Genomic DNA, 21,622 nt, shown 5'->3' with positions numbered 1-21,622 from the left:
TCTCATGAGCCATGCTCTTGCCCAGGTGCAAATATCCTTCAGAGCACAGCCCAAGCCATAAGGATGTGCACAGCCATGAGTGTAGCAACTAAAATCAGGGGCTGCCTGAAGCCTTCAGAGCTCTGTGGAGAGTCCTCTGAATAACAGACCCAATACATATTGGGTTATCTAGCCCTGGTGTAAGGCAGGCTTCCCCACGCCTTGGGCTCCCAGCCTCCCACTGTCAAGGCAGGAGGGTTGGGTCCTTCATCCTGTACCGTGTTGTCCCATCAGGGCAGGACAACCCAAGCAGCCACCTCCCCAGAGCCCACCCCAGTTTCTCACTTTTGGGAAGGCTTCACATCAAGGTTACCCCACAGTGGTTTCCTATATAACAATTTCAGTTCATGGAAGAGAGCATAACACTGGTTTGGTTTAGGTGGCGTTACACTGGCGTTACACTGGCGTCAGCAAGACTTTGCCAGCATGCCCCCATTGTTATGGGGAAACAGAATAAGATATGTCCAAATTAAGATTTCTAGGACATTTTCTAATGTTAGTTCCTCTTCTATATACACTGGGCACAGTTAAAGAGATAAGGTTCATTGTTCAAGCAAACCCAGCACCCTTTTTCTCCCCATATTTCACCATTGTACTTTTACACCAGGGAGCCTTGGGTTTTACTTTCCTGGCAGCTTTCTCACAACACTCACTGCTCACATCTCCAGTACACCTTAGGCTGTCTTAAGAGCACTGTTCTGACTCCATCCATACAGAGGTCAGCTTGAAAAGAGCTTTGTCATTAAGGAGAAGAGATCAGAGAGCTGAGCTAGCCACAGAGTGAGAAAAGATAGCCCCAAACAGCAAGCAAACACTTCCTTCCTCCATTTTGGGAGTGGAAATCACTAGAGCCTAGTAAGTGTTTAAATAGCACAAGTAAAAGCAGGAGAACTTTAGAACTGTACATGAAACTATTACACAAGTTGAGATGAAAAGTAATTCACTGTATTTTAAAAACAAAATGGAAGTTACTTTTGCATGATCCTTCTTTTCCATCAAGTTTCATATTTCATTAAAATTCTAAAATGCAGCTAGGAATACTGCCATCAGTATTCATATACACCTTTTTTACACAGGTGTCTGAAGGTTGTAGGGGTTGGAGTGGTACAGAACAGACCCCTTCAGACAGCCTCTTATTTAGGTGAAACTCCAGCAGGAAACAGAGAAGGGAACAAGCTGACCCTGCCTCCCAAGCACCCCTCCACTGCCTTGCCCTGGTGACACTGATATACCTATACTGACCACAGAAAGAGGGGAGCAGGAATGCTCAATTTCCTTCCCAAGCATCCTCTCCTTGCTCCTGCAAGGTGAGCTGAGCCTGTGGAAGAGGCATGGCTAGGCTGGAGAAATGCTGGGAATCCAATAGATGTGCAAAACCCCTGCACTCCCCCAACAGCCAAGGCTTCCCCTTTGTTTCAGCAGAGTCATGCACTGAGACTTTCAGCACCTTTTGAAGCTTACAGTCAAGCCTTAAGCCAAGGCTAATTGCTGTCAGGTGTCAGCCAAAATGCTTACTGCAACCATTAGTGACAGGAGATGACACACCTTTCTCCTCTCATTGTCACTCAAGGTTTTTTTTTTCCTATCAACATTAGCTGCGCTGGCTTTCAGAAGCCTTGGGGAGAAATGCTAATGCAAGCTTTGAGGCTGGAGGCAAAAAATCAGGCAACCCCCCAAGCTCCCTGGATGCTCAGTCTGAATCCAGTCCAAATCTGAGTGCTTCTGAATGGTGTATCTCCACCGAGCTTATCTTTGTCTGCCTCCACCACAGACAGATGGGGTCTCTGCTATGGGTCTGTCTCCTTTTAACCCCCATGGAAAGCTGTCTGTGTTGGCACAAACAGACCCCAAACTTTAGAATCTCTGCTAATAAAACAACAAAGCAGAGAAGAGGTGCAGGGAGATGTATAACCTTACAGCAACTAGCTTGAAACATTGCCAGGTTAATTTGGTTAGAGGCATCGGCGACACAACAAGAAATCGGATGTGCCCAGCAATTGCTGCAAGGACAGGAGGCAGCTGATCTCCACCCACTGGTCTTAAAGATGGTGCTGATTTCAACTGTGGATCAGGTCCAGGTTGCCAGATCCCTTGCTGAGCTTGCCTGCTGCTGGAGCTGTGGTTCCCCACTTGATCAAACCCCCTTCCAAAGGCTTTGAAGTTCAAAGGAGATGAGACCTTTAGGAAGTCGAAGTCTCTCCCTAGCTAGAGGAGTTTATCAAAAGCCTGCCAGAGCATCTGACCCATTTCAGCCTCATGGGTCATCATTGTTTTGGCTGCGCATCCTCCTTTCCCACCATCACGCCTCCCAGTTTCCTAGCCTCCCAGTTTCCTGGGACTGGAAAGCAGCTGTGACATTGGGGCACCCCATCCCAAGGCCTCACCTCTCGCTCTCCTCAGGGGATTCATCTCCCACTTGGCTGACACCTTCTGTAGTCTCCTGGCACCCCTCCGAGTCTGACATCTTGGCTGGCACGGCAACCCCAAGGACAGCTCCAGCGCAAGGGTGCTGCCGCTGTTTCACTCTTCCTGTGCTCAGCAGAAGTGAGCTGTGACGGAAACTTCACGGGCTGCGGGTTTGGGGGGGGATGGGACAGGGAAGGCAAATTTGGGTTTGGGAGGGGGGTTTTGGGTTGGTTTTTTTGTTGTTTGTTTTTTGTTTTTTTTTTAACCATTAGGACTATTTTAATGTTTTGCCTTTGCTGGCGGTTCAAAATTGGAAAGTGCTGAGCTAACAGTCATCCCCATCATGACAGGGAGAGGGGTGACCCACTGCTCCCCAAGGCGCCCATGCCACTTTGGGGACAGCCTGCATCTCTAAACAGCAGCACCCTACAGTGCACTGGGTACCAGCGTGCTGCCACAGGAGCTGCCAAGATTGTTCTGACTTTACACATTTCAAGCCCGCTGGAGCCAAAGGATCTGATTCTGCCCTGCAGCCATCACCCCTTTACCTCCCTTCCCAGCTCTGCTTGTTCCCCACAGCTTCCTGCTGTTGCCTGCATGGGTGGACATTCTGCAACGTCTCCTATGGCTTGGACTCTTATATCTTTGTCTCTTCACCACCAGTGGAGAACATGGCCAGGAGCCAGTGGTACAGCCTGGTGGGAGGATGCCAGCAGAGCATGGTGGCACAGCCTCACCCTTTCCTCTTCACAACAAGGGGCATGAACATCCCCAGCTTCAGGGGGGATCAACAGCAGAGAGGTCCCCCAGCCCCCATGCCTGTAGCATGGCCCCCATCAAAGCTTCCCTCTCCCCACCCGGACCCCTGCAGCGGGGGCTGACCCTGCTGGCACACGGCACGGGTTGGGGTCCAGCCCCCCAAGCAGGCAACAACCACCTCTCCCGCCGAAGCTTTATTTACACCACTGCTGCCAGGATGCAGCTCTTCACAAAGCCAGAGAGAAACAGCACCCGGTTGGTGTCCTTGAACCCGGGGGTGTGGCAGGGACAGGAAGGAGTGCAGGATGGATGTGGAGAGGCAGGTGCTTAGGACTCGCCAGCCTCAAACATCTTCTTCCTGCCCTCCATGCCGGACTTCTCCTCAATGTTCTTCCTCCAGTCACCAACATCACGGAGGTCCTTCTCCTAGGGGAGGGATGGGCGTGTGGGTGCAAGCAGTGCCCCCCCCGGTGTGAGAACCCACCCAGGTGGGGTTCCAACCATGGAAAACCCAGTGTCAGCTAGTGGAACCCAATTCCACCCATCTTTTTGGGCTGCACCCTAGTTTTTCAATATCATGGGTGCCAGAGGAGAAAATATTGATCAGGAAGAACATTACAGGAAAAGGCTCACCCTCAACCCTGTCTATCACATGGGGAGGAGTGAGCCCCAAAAAATGGGGGCCAAGTCCTATATGGGCATAGGGGAGAGGGAAGGAATACCTTCTCAGTGTCCTCCTTCTTGACTTGCTTCAGGTTGGCTCGGAGGTCCATGCAGACCTTGTGCTTGGAGCCCAGCAGGGCCCGCAGCATCGCATCAGCGGACATGCGCACCCTGCGCAGGGGTGGCCTCTTGAATTTGCCCCGCAGGTCAAAAAGCTTCTGGCTCAAGTCTTCCAGCTAAAGGAGCCAAAACAAGGGGGTTGGGGGGGGGGCAGAGAGATAGCAGGGCGTAGGTTTCGTGAGACAGACACCAGCAGCATGGGGAGGGAAGAAGGATGGGCTGGAAGGATAGTCCCAGCAGAAACTCACCTCCTTGGTAGTCTTCTGTAGCTTCACCTCTGTGTCATACCTCTCCTCATCCACTGACTCTATCTTGGCATGTAGCTTTTTGCACAGCTCCTGCGAGGAAAACAAGAGAGGGATGTTGACTGCTAGTACCCAATACATGATTCCTCTCTCCTGACTGTTCTGGCTCTGCAAGACTTCAGAAGACCAGAGTGGGTCAAGACCAGATGGCGAAGGGTGGCTCACAGACAAGCTTCTGGTCTCCATGCTACCAGCTTCATGCAAATGCTGCCTCAACGCATCATTAGAAACACAGTTTTTCTGGAAGCCAGACCCTTTTTTTTTTTTTTTTCAGGGAGACCCCTCCTCTCTCTCAAGCCCATCTCACATCCAGCCTGGTCCAGGACACACACAGGTGAGAAGGGGGTCAAGAAGCTAAGGACAATCTAGTTCCACCAAGCTGACTGATGGAGCTAAATCCTTTGTGCTCCAGAACAGTAAAAGGCTTAAGTCTCTACCTGAAGTTCCTGCATGGATCCTGGGAGCGACAGAGGAGGGCAATGCTCTGCTAGGTAGTTTTGCTTTTCCACTTCTTTAGCAGCTGCTTCTCTTTCTATTTCAGTGGCAGCAAGCTGGAGCATAGCACTCTGGAAGGCAGCAGGACAATGGTCAGCACAGAGTGGAGGCAAGGGAGGAGGGCAAGGGGGTTGGCAAGGGAGGGAGAACCCTAATGTAAAGGCAGCTTGGGGAACTCCCCATCAACACCAGTGTCTCTAAGCAAGGGATACTGGTGGGGACCCGGTAAGGAGTGGACAAGGGTGTGTTGGTGGCCCAGGTCATGCATCACGGACTCTTTGAGGAGGGAGAGTGCCAAGAGCCAACTGGCTTGGGATGGGAGCTGGGTTGGTCAGCACACACCTTGGCCATCCCCAGCAGTGCCACGTACCTTCAGGTGCTGCCGACGGGCAGTGGCTGCCCTCCTTTTTTTCTGCAAGTGGGAGGAACAAGAGAAAAGCAGGTTATCAGGCACCCATTCCCCTTTCCGTTCCCCTTCCCCATACAACCGCATAGTCTGACAAGGACCTCCAGCTATGCCAGGGAGTTGGCTCCAGGCAGGATGTACAGCTTGACACCCAGTTGGCCCCCAAACCAACATCACTCAAAGAAGAGGCTTCCAAAGCTGAACCCAGCTTTGCCAAGCTCAGGTAGCTAAAACCTATGAAGTGCCTCAGGAAAAGATGAGGGTGATGAACTTGAAGATATGCATATAAACTATAACTTCAAACTTGACTTCTTGGGACTTTTAGCTTTTTTCTCTAATTTCCTCTTCAATCAGACACGTGTTTTGCTTTGCACTCAACTCCCTTGATGCCTTTGGGCACTTGGGAGCTGTGGGATGTCTTTCTGAGTGGTCCCTGGCACACATGGTGAGAAGGATAGCCAGGCAGGTGAAAACATGAAGGCTGCATAATTTCTGGAGCTGAAAGACCCAGCACAGGTGACACTGAAGGTGATGCTGTGAGAAACAGCAAACCCTTTTATAACTCTTCCCCAGCCTGGCAGTTATGGGTATTTCAACGTGCTACACTAGGGCACTGGAGAGGCAGGTCCAGGGCATGGTGGGGTTCATCACAGCTGGAGGACAGACAACCTGGAGGCCGCTCTGGCTGGGAGAAGTGGAGGGCCACAAGGCTACAGCTGCAAGATGCAGACTAGCTTCCTCTTCCCTGGGATGCCAGATGAGCCTGGGAGGCCAAGCTTGCCCTTCTGGACCCATGATGTGCTGGAACAGTAGCAACAGGTCTCCTGTTCATAAAAGAAGCCACAACTCTGATGTGTTGCTGCATTGCAGCTGTTTCCTCAGCATTTCACCCAGAAGACTGAGCAAGGCTGAGTGTGGTTGAGGCAAGGGAAGCACACCCTGATACCTGATATGCTGTGGTGGGGGAGTAAGAAAGCAGCGTTTGAGTGTGTGTCTGTGCTGCACAGAGGAGGAAGTGGATAAGGATCTGCAGAGCAAAATGTAACAAAATCTGACTTGGTTTGCATATGCAAATAGTGCTAAGGCCCCCCTGACAGGGCTGAATGGCTCTGCAGAGGAAAGACAGCGAGCTCAGAGGTGCAGCGCACTGTTAACTGGCAGGATTTTGCTCATATGAATCTGGCCATGGGCCACGAGAGAGCAAATCCCTTGAGCACTATTAGCTCAGGGCTTATTCTCCATCTGAAAACTGGTACCTTAGCAAAGAGTGCCCTCCTAGCCTTCCCTGGGGCGCTGGGTTTGATGGGAAATCAAGGCACATTGGACATCAGCGCCGTATTTTGGAGTTTCAATGTGTCCCTGAAATAATCTTTTCTCTTGGTGAAGACAAGCTTAAGCTTGTGGTGTTTTAGACATATGGGCAGGTGCCAAGCAGAGATGTAGGATGGACCAACTTGCTAAGAGGAGATATGGAGTGACAAAGCCATGCACAACTCTCCCACACTTTCCCTTGCATTTCCCCAGCCACCCCCAGGCTTCAAGCCCAGCCCTGCTCTGGCTCTGCCAGAAGCCAGGGAGAGCTTGCTAAGGATGCAACCTCCACCCTGCTCACGCTGCCCTGGATCCAGGGCTCACCAGATCGCCTCTGATAAGCTATTTGGCAGTGCTCAGTGAGAAAAAAAAGAGGGGCTAGATGTGGGGAAGGACGAGAGGATGCTTGGCTGAGGGCTGGGTGGTGGAGGGGTGATGGACAGGTGATGGAGGAGAGGCGGCTCCTGACCACCGCCTTCCCAGCACCATCTCGTGGCCGGCTGGGGAAACAGGAAAGAAGGGATAAAAAAGCGTCTAACTCCAAGCCAGGAGGCAGAAATCACCTTCAAAGTCTTCTACTTCACATCTTTACCAGGAGTCAGCAAGAAAGCCTTGCCATGAACCATTCTTCCCACACACACCCGGAAGCTGCTTTTCCTAAGGGGGAACTGTGAAGCCAGGACTGATGCCATGAGCCTTGCTAAAGGAAAAACCCCAGCAAGATGTACTTACCTCTTCACTATTCAGGATGAGCAGATGGATGAGGAAGGGAAGGAAGAGAAAGGGGAGAGAAAGACAGTTAGCATCCTAATCAGAAACAAGCAGAGGAATCTTAAAAAGCGTAAAAAGTTGGTGATTAAACAAAAGGTTTTAAATGCCAACAATATATTAGAGACAGAAAAATGGGAACTTACTCAGACATCTTGCTTTAGATGCTTGTGAGCCTGCAATGAAAACCAATGGAAAAGAAAGTTCACAATTATTCATGCTGGTGGTGACTTTCTTGGGTTTAAAAACAAAGCAAGAATCCTCTAGAAAAAAAGAGGAACAGGTTTGCTCTTATTTCCCAACTTCTCCAAATTTTCATCATATGGGGAACTAGGCTGCAGTTTGTGGACGAGAGCCAAACATGTGCCTACTCACAGCCACACAAACCTTGGCATTGGGGGACTTCTGACCCAGCACTATTTGGTCTGGTCACAAAGAGAGGTTTGTGACAGTAATTCCTGCAGGCATGTTTCTTGTTTGACACCTAGGAAACCATTTTATGCAATGAAGAAGAGGAAAAAGCTATTTACAGTTTACTGCTTCACTTTGCTATACAGTCTTGCCCCATTTCATGAACAAGAAACACCCCAAAGCCTGTGGAGGGTTGGGATGCCCTGGGAACAGAGCCAGGCAGCGATCCCAGGTGACAAGGAGGGACTTCAGAGGATGCTGCTTGCCACTATGTGCATCCCCTGTGTGGGGCAAGGGAGCATGTTTCAACAACCTCAGCACAGATGACGTAGAATGGCATTGAAAGTTGTTGTTGAATTGGTGAAGGCACAAAGAGTTCCCCAGATAATTCCTTGCATTTTCTTTAAGTGCAAATTTTACAGGTGCAATGCAGCATATTAGGGAAGAGATGGAAGGGCACCTTTGTTTTGCTGTAAATTATTTCCCTGTAAATAGAATTTTGCTTTTCTAGCAGAGCAATATCTCCTGTTACAATGGAAGGATGCAGAAGTATCAGCCAAGCCCAACCTAAGCTAGTCCTTTGCAGAGCAGGCAGGCCCCTGAAATGCAGCCATCTGCAGAGCGGGGAGGCTCTGTTGGGAGGTAAAGTGTTAACAGGGGCTCATGCCCGAGGGAGGAGGCACAGCTTGCAGGGCCAAGGAAACTTTATCCTGGAAAATGTGCAGGCCCATCACATTATTTGTCGGGGGGGGGAGGAAAGTGCTTCTAAAAATGGTCAGGGAGCTGCAGAAGGAGCTGCAGCTGTCTCCTCGGACGGCAGCCTTTCCCCAGTGCCAGCCCCCGTGACTCAGGGACGTTGGGGCAATGCAAAGCAAAAGCCACCGCAGGTGGCTGAGCTACAGCAGAGGGACAAGGCGGCTAAGGAATGACAGCTATTTTTACTTGCGCCCCTGTCCCACTCCCGCATGCACCCACTTCGGCAGCAGCAATGCTGCAAGCGCTGAAGAAGCGAAGGAACAACACCAGGCTGCAGCTTGCTGACTGCAATGTGGGCTTTAAATCACCTGTTATTGGGGAGGGACACACAGTAAATTTGGATGTCATCCCTGTCTGAGGATGTTTTTTAGGGAAGAAGGCGCTCCAAAGACCAGGTCAGGTGTAAGTAGGGAGCATCACTGAGTTACCACAGCCAAGAATCCCACGTCCTGTGGCCCTGGGGAGGTCAGAATTAGGGAGCCTGTGTCTCCACTTGCCCTTGCCACTCAAGCCGGAGAGCAAAGACAACCAAGGGAGGGGAAGGCATGAAACCAAAGAGAAAGAAGGTCACTGGAAAAGACAGAGGGAGACTTTCCAATACACAGACCCTCTCCTGCAGGCAAAGGGTGGAGAAGGTTTTATTAACACCCCTGTTTCTCCCAGCAGGTCACACCACCTGGCATTTATCTCCCTAAAAACAGCTGAGTGTATCTGCTCCCCCATCACCCTCTAAGAGCAAGCTGGGTCAGTAAGAGACATGCAAAACAGCTCACCCAAGTCTGGAGGAGAAAACCAGAGAGTGTCGCTGGCTGGACAGGACGGACTGGCGAGCCACAGGCAGCTGGCTGAGTAAGGAGGTATAAAAGGGCTTCTCGGGTGGCTCAGCAGAAAATCCACCTTCTCTTTAAGGGCATGGAGACCTTCTCAGACCAATGATGTGCAAGAGTCCCTTGTGCACCTCCCTTGGCTGGGGCAGGCCAGGCAGGCAGTCCCAGAGGAGAGGGCAGCCGCCAGGGTTGGAGGCGTGGGGAGGGGGAGGACATCTTCTACCCATGGGCTGGGGAAGCAGAACCATCCCGGAGGAGCCAGGAGGTGCTCTTCCTCAGGAGTGCCAAGGAGGGAGCCCTCCTTCCTCTTTTCCTCCCATCAACCTGCAACACTAGATATGGCTTCAAGGTTGTGGGGAGCCTGGGCTCCTTGCACACAGCCATCCATCTGCAAGGCTTCTAATAAAATTTCCTGTTGGAGACAGGGTGGCTTATCCATGGACAGATGGACAGCTCTGCTCCCCTCCCAGGAGCAGCTCTGCCCTTTAGGAATGAAGACAGGAAAGAGCCTGCACCCCCCAGTCCACCACCAATAACATATGCAAGAGCAATATCTGAGCAAGCCATCCACTGCTAGCATGCTCTTTTAATCTCACTTACCACATGGGAAGCATTTGCAGCTCCTCCCGGTGTGAAATATTTCAACACAACTAAGGTTTTCTTTTTAGAAAACAAACCTGTGGAGCCACTGTGGGCAGTCCTTAGGCTCACAACAGTGCAGGGGCCAGCAAGGGGCAATAGATCATGGGGGAGCAGCCCCACGCTACCAGCAAGATAGGTATCCCCCACACCTGCTGTGGGGATGCCCCAGATCCATATCTCCATGAGTCCAAGGGAGAGGCAGGTGGAAATGTAGCTCGAAACATTCACCAGCCCCAGTCACAGCACATGTACTCTGTGTGTGTAGGGTATCCCATGGAGACAGGGTCCAAACAGCTCCTGCCCTCCTCCCTCAGCCCAGACACTCCCTCCCCTTTCAGCTGGGGTTTTCTGGGCTGATTCAGATGTGTCCCTGACAATATTTTCCAGGCCCTCTCAGAGGTTATACAGATAGCAGCAAATCCACTGCCACAGGCTCCCTGTTTCACCACCTTTAGCATCGTGCAAGTAATGCTGAAGGTGCCAGTGAAGGAAGAACAAGTCCTTGAGACAGGGCTTGTGTCTTGCAGGGGTTTTCCCCCATAGCAGGTAGAGGAGGAAGAAATCCCTAGTGTGGGCAAGGCTGCATCTGCTCAGGTTTTGTCCCTCTGAAACATTAAGAGATGGATGGTTGGGTAGTGAACATCTTGGTGTCAATGTCTGCTGGCATGTAGATCTGAGCCACCCCCTTGCAAATCCACAGTGAGACTCTTGGAAATGCACAGCAAAGGTGCAGTTCAACAGAGGTTCTGGTTCTGGCTGGTTTTGCCTTCATCTGGACTCCCATGCAATGGCTGTGAGTCAGCACCTAGTGAAGGAGCCAGGCTTGGCAAGAGCTGTAATGAGGATCAGGCCCATCCAACCCTCCTCCTCACTCACCTCCTGCACATCCATGTCCCCAGGGCAGTGTGTTCTAATGGAGACAGGTGTCTGCAGCTCCAGGCAGACCTAGAAAACATGGAATTCCAGCAGCTTCTGCCCCCTGGGAGCACCCCTTGCTGCAGCCACTGAGGAATACTCATTAGTAGGGGCATCACTGCACCTAGCACCCATCTCCTATCTGGACTTCAGCAAAAAAAGAGACATTTTGGCAGGAGGAATGTCTGCTTGTCCCAGCTAAAGCCAGTTTCTCAGAAAATGAAAAAACTCAAGAAAACTCAAGAAAAAAAGGAGAGCTTACCACCTTTGGAAGAGGGGCAGGTGACTCGGGAGGACTACAAGGATGTTGTGAGGTTATGCAGGGAAAAGATTAGGAAGAAGGCGGCCAAGCTGGAACTTAAACTGGCTGCCACCATTAAAGATAACAAAAAATGTTTTTATAAATACATCAGTGACAAAAGGCGGGCCAGGGAGAATCTCCCTCCTTTGCTGGATGCAGAGGGTAACCTTGTCACAAAAGATGAGGAGAAGGCTGAGGTACTTAATGCTTTCTTTCTCTCAGTCTGTAATGGTCAGACTGGTCATCCTCGGGGTTGTCAGGCCCCTGTGCTGGGACATGGAGATAGTATGCAGAATGAAGTCCCAGTTGTTGAAGAGGTGGCAGTCACTGACCTGCTCCTTCACCTGGATGTTCACAAGTCCATGGGGCCAGATGGGATCCACCCAAGGATACTGAGGGAGCTGCCAGAGGACCTCGCCAAGTCACTCTCCATCATTCATCAGCAGTCCTGGTCAACTGGGGAGGTCCCAGATGACTGGAAACTAGCGAATGTGACGCCCCTCTACAAGAAGGGTCAGAAGGAGGATCCAGGGAACTACAGGCCTGTCAGCCTGACCTCAGTGCTGGGAAAGGTCATGGAGCAGATCATCTTGAATGCCATTACATGGCACGTGTGGGACACCCAGGGGATTGGGCTCAGCCAGCATGGGTTTATGAAAGGGAGGTCCTGCCTCACTAATCTGGTCTCCTTCTATGATAAGGTGACCCGCTTAGTGGATGAGGGGAAGGCTGTGGACGTTGTCGACCTGGACTTTAGTAAGGCCTTTGACACTGTCTCCCACAGCATTCTCCTGGAGAAGCTGGCTGCTCACGGCTTGGACAAGTGCACTCTGCGCTGGGTTAAAAACTGGCTGGACGGCTGAGCCCAGAGAGTGGTGGTGGATGGAGTCAAATCCAGTTGGCGGCCAGTCATGAGCTGGGTTCCCCAGGGCTCAGTGTTGGGGCCGGTCCTGTTCAATATCTTCACTGATGATATGGATGAGGGGATTGAGTGCACCCTCAGTAAGTTTGCAGATGACACCAAGCTGGGTGGAAGTGTTGATCTGCTGGAGGGCAGGAAGGCTTTACAGAGGGACCTGGACAGGCTGGATCATTGGGCTGGAGCCAACGGTATGAGGTTCAACAAGGCTAAGTGCTGGGTCCTGCACTTGGGTCACAACAACCCCATGCAATGCTACAGGCTTGGGGAGGAGTGGCTGGAGAGCTGCCTGGAGGAAAAGGACCTGGGAGTGTTGGCTGAGAGCCAGCTGAACATGAGCCAGCAGTGTGCCCAGGTGGCCAAGAAGGCCAACAGCATCCTGGCTTGTATCAGGAATAGTGTGACCAGCAGGAGCAGGGAGGTGATCGCGCCCCTGTACTTGGCACTGGTGAGGCCACACCTTGAGTACTGTGTTCAGTTTTGGGCCCCCTCTACAAGAAGGACATTGAGGTGCTGGAGCATGTCCAAAGAAGGGCAACGAAGTTGGTGAAGGCTCTAGAGAGCGAGTCTTATGAGGAGCGGCTGAAGGAGCTGGGGTTGTTTAGTCTGGAGAAGAGGAGGCTGAGGGGAGACCCTATCGCTCTCTACAGCTTCCAGAAAGGAGGTTGTAGCAAGGTGGGTGTTGGTCTCTTCTCCCAAGTTACTAGTGATAGAATGAGAGGAAATGGCCTCAAGCTGCACCAGGGGAAGTTTAGGTTGGATATTAGGAAAAACTTCTTCACCAAAAGGGTTGTCAAGCATTGGAACAGGCTTCCCAGGGAGGTGGTGGAGTCTCCATCCTTGGAGGTATTTAAAAGAAGGGTAGATGTGGTGCTTGAGGATATGGTTTAGTGGTGGACTTGGCAGTGATAGGTTAGTGGTTGGACTCAATGATCTTAAGGGTCTTTTCCAACCCTAACGATTCTATGATTCTATGAAAGCAAGTGCACCAGCAGACAGACAGCAGCCACCCTCAACAGCCAACAGCAGAAATCACTCATTCAGGCACAGCTTAGCCACTTCAGTTCTCCTCTCAGTACCAACTCCACAAGCCATGGTTGACTCTAGAGTTAAACTGACACTTTATTATTCTTTCCAACGTCTCTACAGCCATTTTCTTTAGCTCATTACACAGCTATGCACATTCCAGCCACTGCTAGTCCACTGGTCCTCCAAAGAGCAGATCAGCTTTTGGTGGAGGGATCAAAACTGGCACTTATGCATTCAAAAATTCCCCACACCCAAGGAGTTTCCTTCAGCCCTGTGAAATGAAGGCCTTCTGAACCTCCTGCAGTTCAGGCATGCAGCACAGCAAAAGAGATTTGCTCTCAGTTCAAGGTTTTGGTTATCACCTTGTGATAGGAAAGTGTTGGCCTAAAATAGTTTAGTGAAGAAGTTCAAAGAAAGAAGTCCCATGAGCAAAATTTTGGCTGATACAGATGTGTTTGTAGGACACAGAATGAGTGGATGGTGAGGTGTGGTAATAGGATGAGAGAAGGTTGAGCCTGAGTCTGCATGAGGCTTTCCCTAGAGCTGCCTGGCACAGAGGTTAAGCTGTAGGGCAGCTCTCCCAAAAAAGGGGAAGTCTGGGAGGCCCCAGACCTAGAATATCATGAGGAAGAAACCCAGTGAGGATCAGGAAGAACAGAAAAACAAAAACATCCCAAAGTAGGAAGTATAATTAACATTAAGAAAGACAGAGGTTTCCAAAGGAAGTAGTGTATGTGTTTGAGTGATGAATAAACCAAGTTTCTTGCAGAAAAACTCAAGGACGATATAAGGAAGCTCCAGGCAACTCCTTCACAGAGGTGTGAGGCTCTATGAATATGAAGTATGAGTGAGAGTATTACACAGGGGCCAGGGGTGGACACACCGTTCACACTTGGGTACCTTTCCGGTGGAGCAGATGACCTTGTTCCCTTCCCTTATTCCCCTCCACTCATGCTAGAGGAATGTGCCATTGAGTGTGGCCTGCCACTCCCAGAGCACTTTTGCCATCCTGCAAGGCCAGACAGAGGGAAGACCTGACATGTACAGAACATTCTGCCCTACGCTTTAGAGAAACTTAGGTGTGGCACTTCTGGGCCAGGCTCCTCCAGGGAACCACTATATCTTAGAAGGACTAGGCTGATGGATCTACACAAGCTGTCCCTCATGGCCATCTCCTACACCCTTACACCTTCCCTGTTGAACATCCTACAACCATCAAGTGGACAGGCACTATGGGGTGACATGACACCAGATGACGCTATGTCTTATTTCCAAAGATGACATGGTTAGCAAAAGCAAAATAAATAAAAACCAAACAAACAAAAAAAACACAGAACAAAAAAACCTCATAAGCCTTCGGCTCAGCAGCAGTGGAGCTTATGGTAAAACCTCAGGCAGGACCTCTGAGCAAACCAGTGTCTGACTTCCCTTTGCTTTCCCAAAATCACATCAAGATCAAAGCAAAGCACATGGCTTCCATCCTGCCCAGGACACTCCCTCTCCCTTCAATGTATCCCTACAAGAGCTCCCCACACGCTTCTTCTGTCAACACCAGCCTCTATGAACTGCTACAAAAGGAAGCCATAAAGCCATCACCTTTGCATCTTGTGCCAGTGCTGTCCTATGTACCCCACAGCTACAGTCACCTCATTCACCCATGACACAGACTTAAGGCCTTTGGCTTTTCCTTTTTCAGGGCTGCTGCCAAACAACACAGCCACCCTGTTAATATAGCTCCATGCTGTCTTTCTTGACAGGAAGTGCTTCAGGCATGTGATGTTGATGCCCCCAGGCTGCAGGGACATCTCCAAACCCACCAACAGGTCCTGATGACACTCCTGGATGTTCAGCAGGTACCGTGCCCTCACAAGCTTGTAGGCTGCCGGCAGCCTCATGCTGTGCTTGACCATCAGGTACTGAATGACACAAGTAGGACCTAGAAAGCAACCATCCCTGCAGTGTATGAGGACATACTTCCCTTTCTCCAGCAAGGTTTCAATGCATTTGTTGATGTTCTGAAAGCACAGTTGCCCCATTTTGTGATGATCCCCATGGAGTGGAGCCTCGATGTCAACCTTGAGGCTTGACCAGCTGTGTCAGCCCTCCCCGTTGGCACATGCAGGGGATGATGCTCAGGCTGTGGTCACTGGGCAGGCTGTTCAGGTCAATGATGCTGTCAATGCTGTTGGTGCACAGCGCCTGCCCGTTGTAGGCAGCATTGAGATTCCCCAGGTAGATGCAGTCAGTTATCCAAGCGATGATGGGTCCTGTGAAGGAGGAATATGCAGGCTCTCTTGATTTCAGACCAGTGGGCTCCTCAAGATGCATATTCTTCAAGCTGGCATGGGTCAGGGAGCTGGAATCAGGCTTGGAGCTCCACAACAGCGATGAGAAGATGGAAAAGCAGCTGGAGAGCTTGGCCTTGGAAAGGGAGTCTGCTGGACAAGGCAGGGGAGAATCAGGGGTGGGACTGGATCTGTGAGCACAGGAATAGGATGCCTGCACCAGGGACCCTGTGCTGTGGGCCACCACTCCACTCTCAGGCTCTCCCATCTGCAAAAAATCCCAAAAGGACTGGTGAGACCACAGAAACTTGTCTCTCCAGCTGCACAAGCAAGAAGGCACAAGCTGGCAGCTGGCTTTGCCCACAGCAGCACTTGGATATACTAGAGGCCCTGAAGACCTTGCACATCACCAGCCCAAATACCCAATCATCCTGTTTCCCTGGGTCAGGCACAAACATGCTGTAAAGGCTCACCTGGACCTTCAGACTGCTCTGCCAGTCCTGGGGTGCCGGCTTGCTGGAGCGGTCATCCCCTCCTGCTGATGATGCTAAGGAGAGTGGCCAGTGTGTCCTGTCAGGCTGGGTGGCTACGGACACCACATCCCCACCCTTCTTTTCATGCACTTCACTTTTACTTATCACCAAGTTTGGACAAGAGCCTGTAGGAACAGAACAACTCCATATGGACACACTCAAGTACTCAGACACAGGTGCTTTCAATATAAACACTGGCCTTGAAGAGAAACAAGGCATTTTAATGATCCCTACCACTCCAGAGGGACACTCTTTGGTGTGAGCGGCTGGAGAGGTTTGCAACTCATTGAAAGCTGGAGCCAGGAGGAGGGATGACATTTCAAACTGAAAACTTGAAGGGGTAAAGAGAAGCTGCAGGGGGAGGGCAAATGACAGAAAAGCCCTCTAGATGAAGCCCCTTCTCACCACGGCAGCACCTGAGGGCTTCAGTCTCCAGCAATGGAGATGGTGTGTTCATAGCCAGGGTTAGGGTCGCTCAGTTCCCAGCTCAGACCCAGGCACAGATCTTACTCCTCACAGGAGCTTTTCCCACTTACACCCAGGACACTTGGACCAGAAGGTGCCTCAGACCCTGCCACAGCCCAGCCATTTCTCCATGTCCCCAGGCTGAGTTGGCAGACCCTCTGGAAAGCCAACAGCCCACACATTTCTGCCTAACGGTGGTCTGTGCCCAGACCTCCAGCAGCTGAGGTGATACCTCCAGCATTCCCACCAAGCCTGCCCATGGATTATACTACCACAGTGACCTGACAGCTGATCACAATCTTCCATGGGTCTTCCATGGGTCTGGAAGGGTCCTCAAACCCTGCTAAAGACCAGGACATGACCCAGAACACGTCTGGAGAATAGGCTGAGACCTCTGTGTGCTGAAATGAATATGGTTGCAATATATCTTCACTCTTAAAAGGTCTTTAAGGCTGTCTGTGCCAAAACAAAGCAGCAGCAAGAACTTTGTGTTAGTAAAGAAAAAGTGGCCATAGAGCTCAAAAAAAAAGCAATAAAGCACAAAGCTTTTCTGTCTCCAAGGTCAGCAACTGCCTTACAAACCAGTGGCCATGTAGGGAATGATTCTCCAGAAATCATCCATTACAAGCCCACTGGCTTTTTGCAAGTGCTATGTGACCCCAGACACCACATTTTGTAAAAAAGCTGGGAGCTGCAAAGACCCTCAGCTGCCTCGCCTACCCGCACATAACTGAGAGAGTGCCATGGGAGAAAACAGCTGCAAGGCGATGGGCCTCTGGAAGGTCTTCTGGAGGTACTTCGCAATCAGGCCTGGGAAGGGAAGGGATAAGCTCAGAAAAGGAGAGGGCTGAGCCAGGAAAACTCAACACCATCCCCAATGCTCCTTACTGCAGGGTGTATCTAAGAGGTTTCCCATATGGAGCCAGACCTGAGTTTAGCACATACCCAAAACTCAAGGGTAGTGTGGGATGAGTGCAATAAAAGCAGAGAGACCTTCAGAAGATTTTGTTTCTGGCCTTTGTAGATGTGAATGTGTCCTTTGTCACGTCCAGAGTAAGGTTCCCAACCAGCTTTTCATAACAGTAATGCCAAGCGTTTTAACTGGGCTCTCTTAAGTCGTGCCTTTCATGCCAAAATTCAGGCTTCTACATCAAAACCGCTCTGATTTTTATGTAAGCTAAAAGGGAAATGCTCTCCATCCAGGGCAAACCCAGATGCTGATGGGGCAGAAACCTCCACCTGAGCCAGCCACCTCCTTCACAGCCGATGAGGAGAACTGGCTCTTCCAAGGGTGTAATTCTTCTCATCCTAAATGAACAATGAATCATTCACTAACCAAAGTTCCCATGGGAAACACAGAGGGCTTGTTGCCCCCAGATAACTGGCTCAGAAGGGGACATCTGCAATGTCCATGTTTATGAGCAGGGTGATGAAACACTTGTTTGCAAAACTACCATCTTCCCAGACACTGCTCACAGGACTTAAAATAAGATACAGGTTAGGGTGTTTGCAGGTCAAGAGCTCATTTCAGTTCATAAAATCATAGAATCATTAAGGTTGGGAAAGACCTCTAGGATCATCAAGTCCAACTGTCAACCCAACAATACCATGCCTCCTAAACCTTGCCCTGAAGTCCCTCATCTACACTTCTTTTAAATACCTCCAGGGATGGTGTCTCCACCACCTCTCTGGGCAGCCATTTCCAGTGCCTGACCACCCTTTCAGTAAAGAGATTTTTCCTAATATCCAATCTAAACCTCCCCTGACACAGCTTGAAGCCATTTCCTCTCATTCTATCACTAGTAACTTGGGAGAAGAGACCAACACCCACCTCTCTACAACCTCCTTTCAGGTAGTTGCAGAGAGCGGTAAGGTCTCCCCTCAGCCTCCTCTTCTCCAGACTAAATTTTAGCTGAATTACTATTCCTAATTGTCTTTGTGCTTGTTCCTGCTTGAACTGAACTGCAGTAAGTGCCCACAGGGGCTTCATCACCTTTGTGTGAAGTTAGCAAGGCTGATTGAGAAATCCCCGTCTTGTTGACATGCAACAAATTATCACAGATAACTGATAACACTGATCTCTGGGGGACATCCTTTGCCTGGCAGCGTGACAGTGGTGAAATCCTTGTGCTGGTTTTCCTCTGGCTCCATCCTTCTGAGACCTGAAATACAGAGAAATTATAAGTGATGGGGTTTTAGGTCTGCTCCTTCAAATGGAAGGAGGCACTGGGGAGCATCTCTGTGCACCCGTTATCAGTCCTGTTTCTTGGATGGGACTGTTTGGGGCAGGAGGCTGCTACCCCACGATGGAAACCCTCCATGGCAGTGAAACATGCAGTGGGACTTAAACTGGTCCTAAAAACACGTCTGTGTCACCAGACTGATACAGAAGCAAATCAAGCCCAGTATGGGGCACAAAGAGTTCCAGATGTGAGTGCCCCAGCAGTAGCTGGGGCAGGATCAAGGGGGCAGAGAAAAGAGGTTGGGGCAGGGGAAAGGGGGCAGAAAAAAAAGGGGGGGAAAGGGCAGGAAAAAGGAGATAGGGAAAGGAGTAGAGATAAGGGTAGGGAGAGGAGTGAGGGTCCTTGCCTCTCTCTGAGGAACTGAAAGGCACATCTACTGCAGACTTGGCCAGGGCAGAGGAGGAAGCTGTCACCCCGAAAGGCAGTAGCACACCATCCTGCAGCCCCCCTCCCACTCCCCTCTCCCTGCCTTGCTCCCAGCTCCAGCACAAAGCCCCTCTCCCCTCCCTCCCATGCACCTCCCCCAGAGACCCCAGCACCCAGGCACGACTGCTTCCCTCCACCCTTTTCCCACCAGTGCCCAGTGGGGGGGCTCTCCCAGCACCCCCTTATCCCACCAGAGCTTCCCAGAGGCCAGTTGGCCAACTGGAGCCATCCCTCCCACCCAGCAGCGTGCAGGACCCTTCACCAAAGTTCCTCCCCATGCCGCAATGCTTTACCGTAGGCGAGGGCAGGGTGCCAGGGCCAGCGGGGGCCAGTGGCTGCACCCCATCTCCCCCAAGCAGCCCTCCCTGGGGAGCTGGCAGCAGGGCAGTGTGCTGGGCAGCCTGGGAGATGTAGTTTCAGTAGGAATCGTGACCCTGGACCCCCCAAGAGAGAGCAGCACATGGTGGGGCTCTGAGCCAGGGGGAGGCTGGCTGCAGCCCACACCACCTCTCCTACCCTCCTTTGCACCAGCTGAGGGGTACTGGCTTTCCTCCCACCCACCTAGCAAACCTTGGCAGCAGCTGGTGAGCCTTCCACGGGGCCTCCCTCCGCTGTTGCCCACCGCCACCATCCCACAGCAAACCCCGGGCTCGCAGCATGGCTGGGCAGCTGCCAGGACCCCCATTCATTTGCAAGAGCCTCAAGCAAAAGCCAATCATCTTTTCACTTTGCCTCTGGGTTTTGAGCCTGGAGGCACCCTCATATATTCCCCCTGCCTCTACAACCACAAAGGTTAAAAGTGTGCTTTAAAAAAAAAAAAGCTGCAAACCTGCAAATCCAGGAGCCGGGGCTTTTAAAACAACACTGTGGCATGGAAAAGTATATGTGTCCCCATAAAATTGCAAGACATAATGACACTTGTTATCGAATACTTATAAAACAGGCACGCTTGCTCCTTGTGAGAAAAGCTTAGATACTCTCTAGCTCTCAAAAACTCTGAGACTAGCCAAAAAAATCTGTGGCTGGAGGACAGCCAACATATATCCAGGCTGAACGATGACAGCCCATAATCATTTTTGTCTCACGGCAGATGACTGGCAACAAGCACAAATAAGGCTCAGCCTTCTCCTGGTGCAGCTCTCCTGTTTGATTTCCTGAAGCACAGGGACAAATATCATAAAAATCACTGAATGAGAGAATAATTTACTTTGGGAGGGACTTCTTGAGGTCAGAAGTCTTGGATTTGGATGTAAATAAATGAGATTATAAATCTTAATAGCAAACACCTCAGTACTTCTTGTCTCCTTTAATGACCTCTGCATGGCCCAAGCCCTGCTTTTTGCCACCATCCTGCAAAATTGCTAATTAAATGCAGGGGGACTGTCCTTTGCATGAAGCAGAGGAATGAACTCCCCACCCACCATCCAGACAGTTCACACCATGCAGACTAGCTTTGGATACCTGCTTTTGCCTCCCTCAACCCACCAACAAAACCCACTTTGCCCCTGTGGTGCAGGATCAGGCTGGCTCCTGCCTCCTGGAAAAAGCCACATGAACACCTCCAGCATCGCCACCCAGGTGCCAGACGGCTCTGCGGCAATGTGAATGGGCTTGCACCGGAGTATCACAGCTTTCTTCCCCTCTCACACACATGCTCCACCTCCAGAAGAAATCTTGGCTGGTGGGGCTCTACAGGAGCCACAGACCAGATAACACAGAGCCCCAGCCTGGAGCACGTACCTGCCCTGCCCCCTAGATGCAGATGGGGGAATCCAGCATAGACACAAGCTGAGGAGGAGTTGGTTTCCCCCTCCTTTAACTTCTCTTCTTGTTACATCTTCCACTCCCACTTCCTTCTCTTCTTGTCCATACTCCTGCTCCAGGCCCTCCAAGTGCATGAGGAGCATTGGTTGGGCAGTAAATGCTCGGACATCGAGCCTTTGCAGATGAGAGACAACTGGTCTTGCCAAGGACAAGGTGAAAAGGAGATGCCTGCGTGTGAGATGGGGCCATCTTCCTTCCTGTGAGCAGGCTCCTGAGAGTGCTACATTCACTTTGGGTGAAAAAAGCCATGAAACAAAGCCCAGCTACGCCTGCCCTGCTTCAAACAGCTGCCAGAAGATACAAAAAGGATCCCACCAGAGGAGGAGAGCACTCAAAACCTTGTTGTAAGGGCAAAAGGCAGATTGAAAAGGTAAAGAAATGATGGAGAAAGAAGGCAGCCTTGGCAGTGCATTAAAAACTGGAGCTGGGTGGAGATCATCCCCACCCACTCTCCTCTCCCTCTTGAGCAAACAAATTAGTTTGCTGTGTTTTACAGCACCAAGGATCAGCCCAGGCTGCCTAGAGCTGGCCCAGCCAGGTGCCAGTGATCTGGGCTCTGAGCAACACCAAAGCTGGAGGGATGAGTGGTGGGTGCTTGTATTGGGGGTAGCCTTTCTCAAGGAAGGGATGTCCCCACACTTTCTTCAGCTGTGTCCATTTTGGGACTAATGCACATGCTTTTGTGCCCAGCCCCATAAATTACGCAGTGAACCTCAAGGCCACAACTTAAAAAAAGGGCCCTGGAAAAAGGAAGCATGCAAACACATACGCACA

The 21,622-nt window shown here is 50.9% G+C and overlaps 2 protein-coding genes across 2 annotated transcripts in view; both read right to left on the bottom strand.

Annotated features, from left to right (window-relative positions):
- LSP1 (lymphocyte specific protein 1) overlaps positions 1-2,587 on the bottom strand; it is a 51,087-nt gene extending 48,500 nt beyond the window's left edge. The window contains exon 1 of the mRNA XM_075094559.1: positions 2,424-2,587. Within this exon, the coding sequence (XP_074950660.1) occupies positions 2,424-2,503 (80 nt within the window). The 5' untranslated portion in view covers positions 2,504-2,587. The remainder of the gene's footprint in view (positions 1-2,423) is intronic.
- Positions 2,588-3,383: 796 nt separating this feature from the next.
- On the bottom strand, positions 3,384-9,493 carry TNNI2 (troponin I2, fast skeletal type). The gene is made up of 7 exons (XM_075094574.1): positions 9,213-9,493; positions 7,419-7,448; positions 5,158-5,199; positions 4,730-4,858; positions 4,236-4,325; positions 3,927-4,103; positions 3,384-3,630 (listed from the first exon to the last, which is right to left on the bottom strand). The coding sequence occupies exons 4-7, from the start codon at positions 4,850-4,852 to the stop codon at positions 3,532-3,534; spliced, it is 489 nt and encodes a 162-aa protein (XP_074950675.1). The 5' UTR covers positions 4,853-4,858; positions 5,158-5,199; positions 7,419-7,448; positions 9,213-9,493; the 3' UTR covers positions 3,384-3,531.
- Between the last annotated feature and the right edge of the window lie 12,129 nt (positions 9,494-21,622).

Source organism: Phalacrocorax aristotelis, chromosome 5, assembly GCF_949628215.1.
Source record: "Phalacrocorax aristotelis chromosome 5, bGulAri2.1, whole genome shotgun sequence".
Classification (NCBI taxonomy): Eukaryota; Metazoa; Chordata; class Aves; order Suliformes; family Phalacrocoracidae; genus Phalacrocorax; species Phalacrocorax aristotelis.
This window is presented reverse-complemented; position numbering and strand designations above follow the sequence as displayed.

Bases quoted from the DNA above. Each gene is read 5' to 3' on its own strand.
- TNNI2 (XM_075094574.1), bottom strand. From the start codon at position 4,852: ATGCTCCAGCTTGCTGCCACTGAAATAGAAAGAGAAGCAGCTGCTAAA. The intron at 4,326-4,729 runs GTAGAGACTTAA...TTTTCCTCGCAG, and splicing joins GATCCATGCAGGAACTTCAG to GAGCTGTGCAAAAAGCTACA. The intron at 4,104-4,235 runs GTGAGTTTCTGC...TGGCTCCTTTAG, and splicing joins TACAGAAGACTACCAAGGAG to CTGGAAGACTTGAGCCAGAA.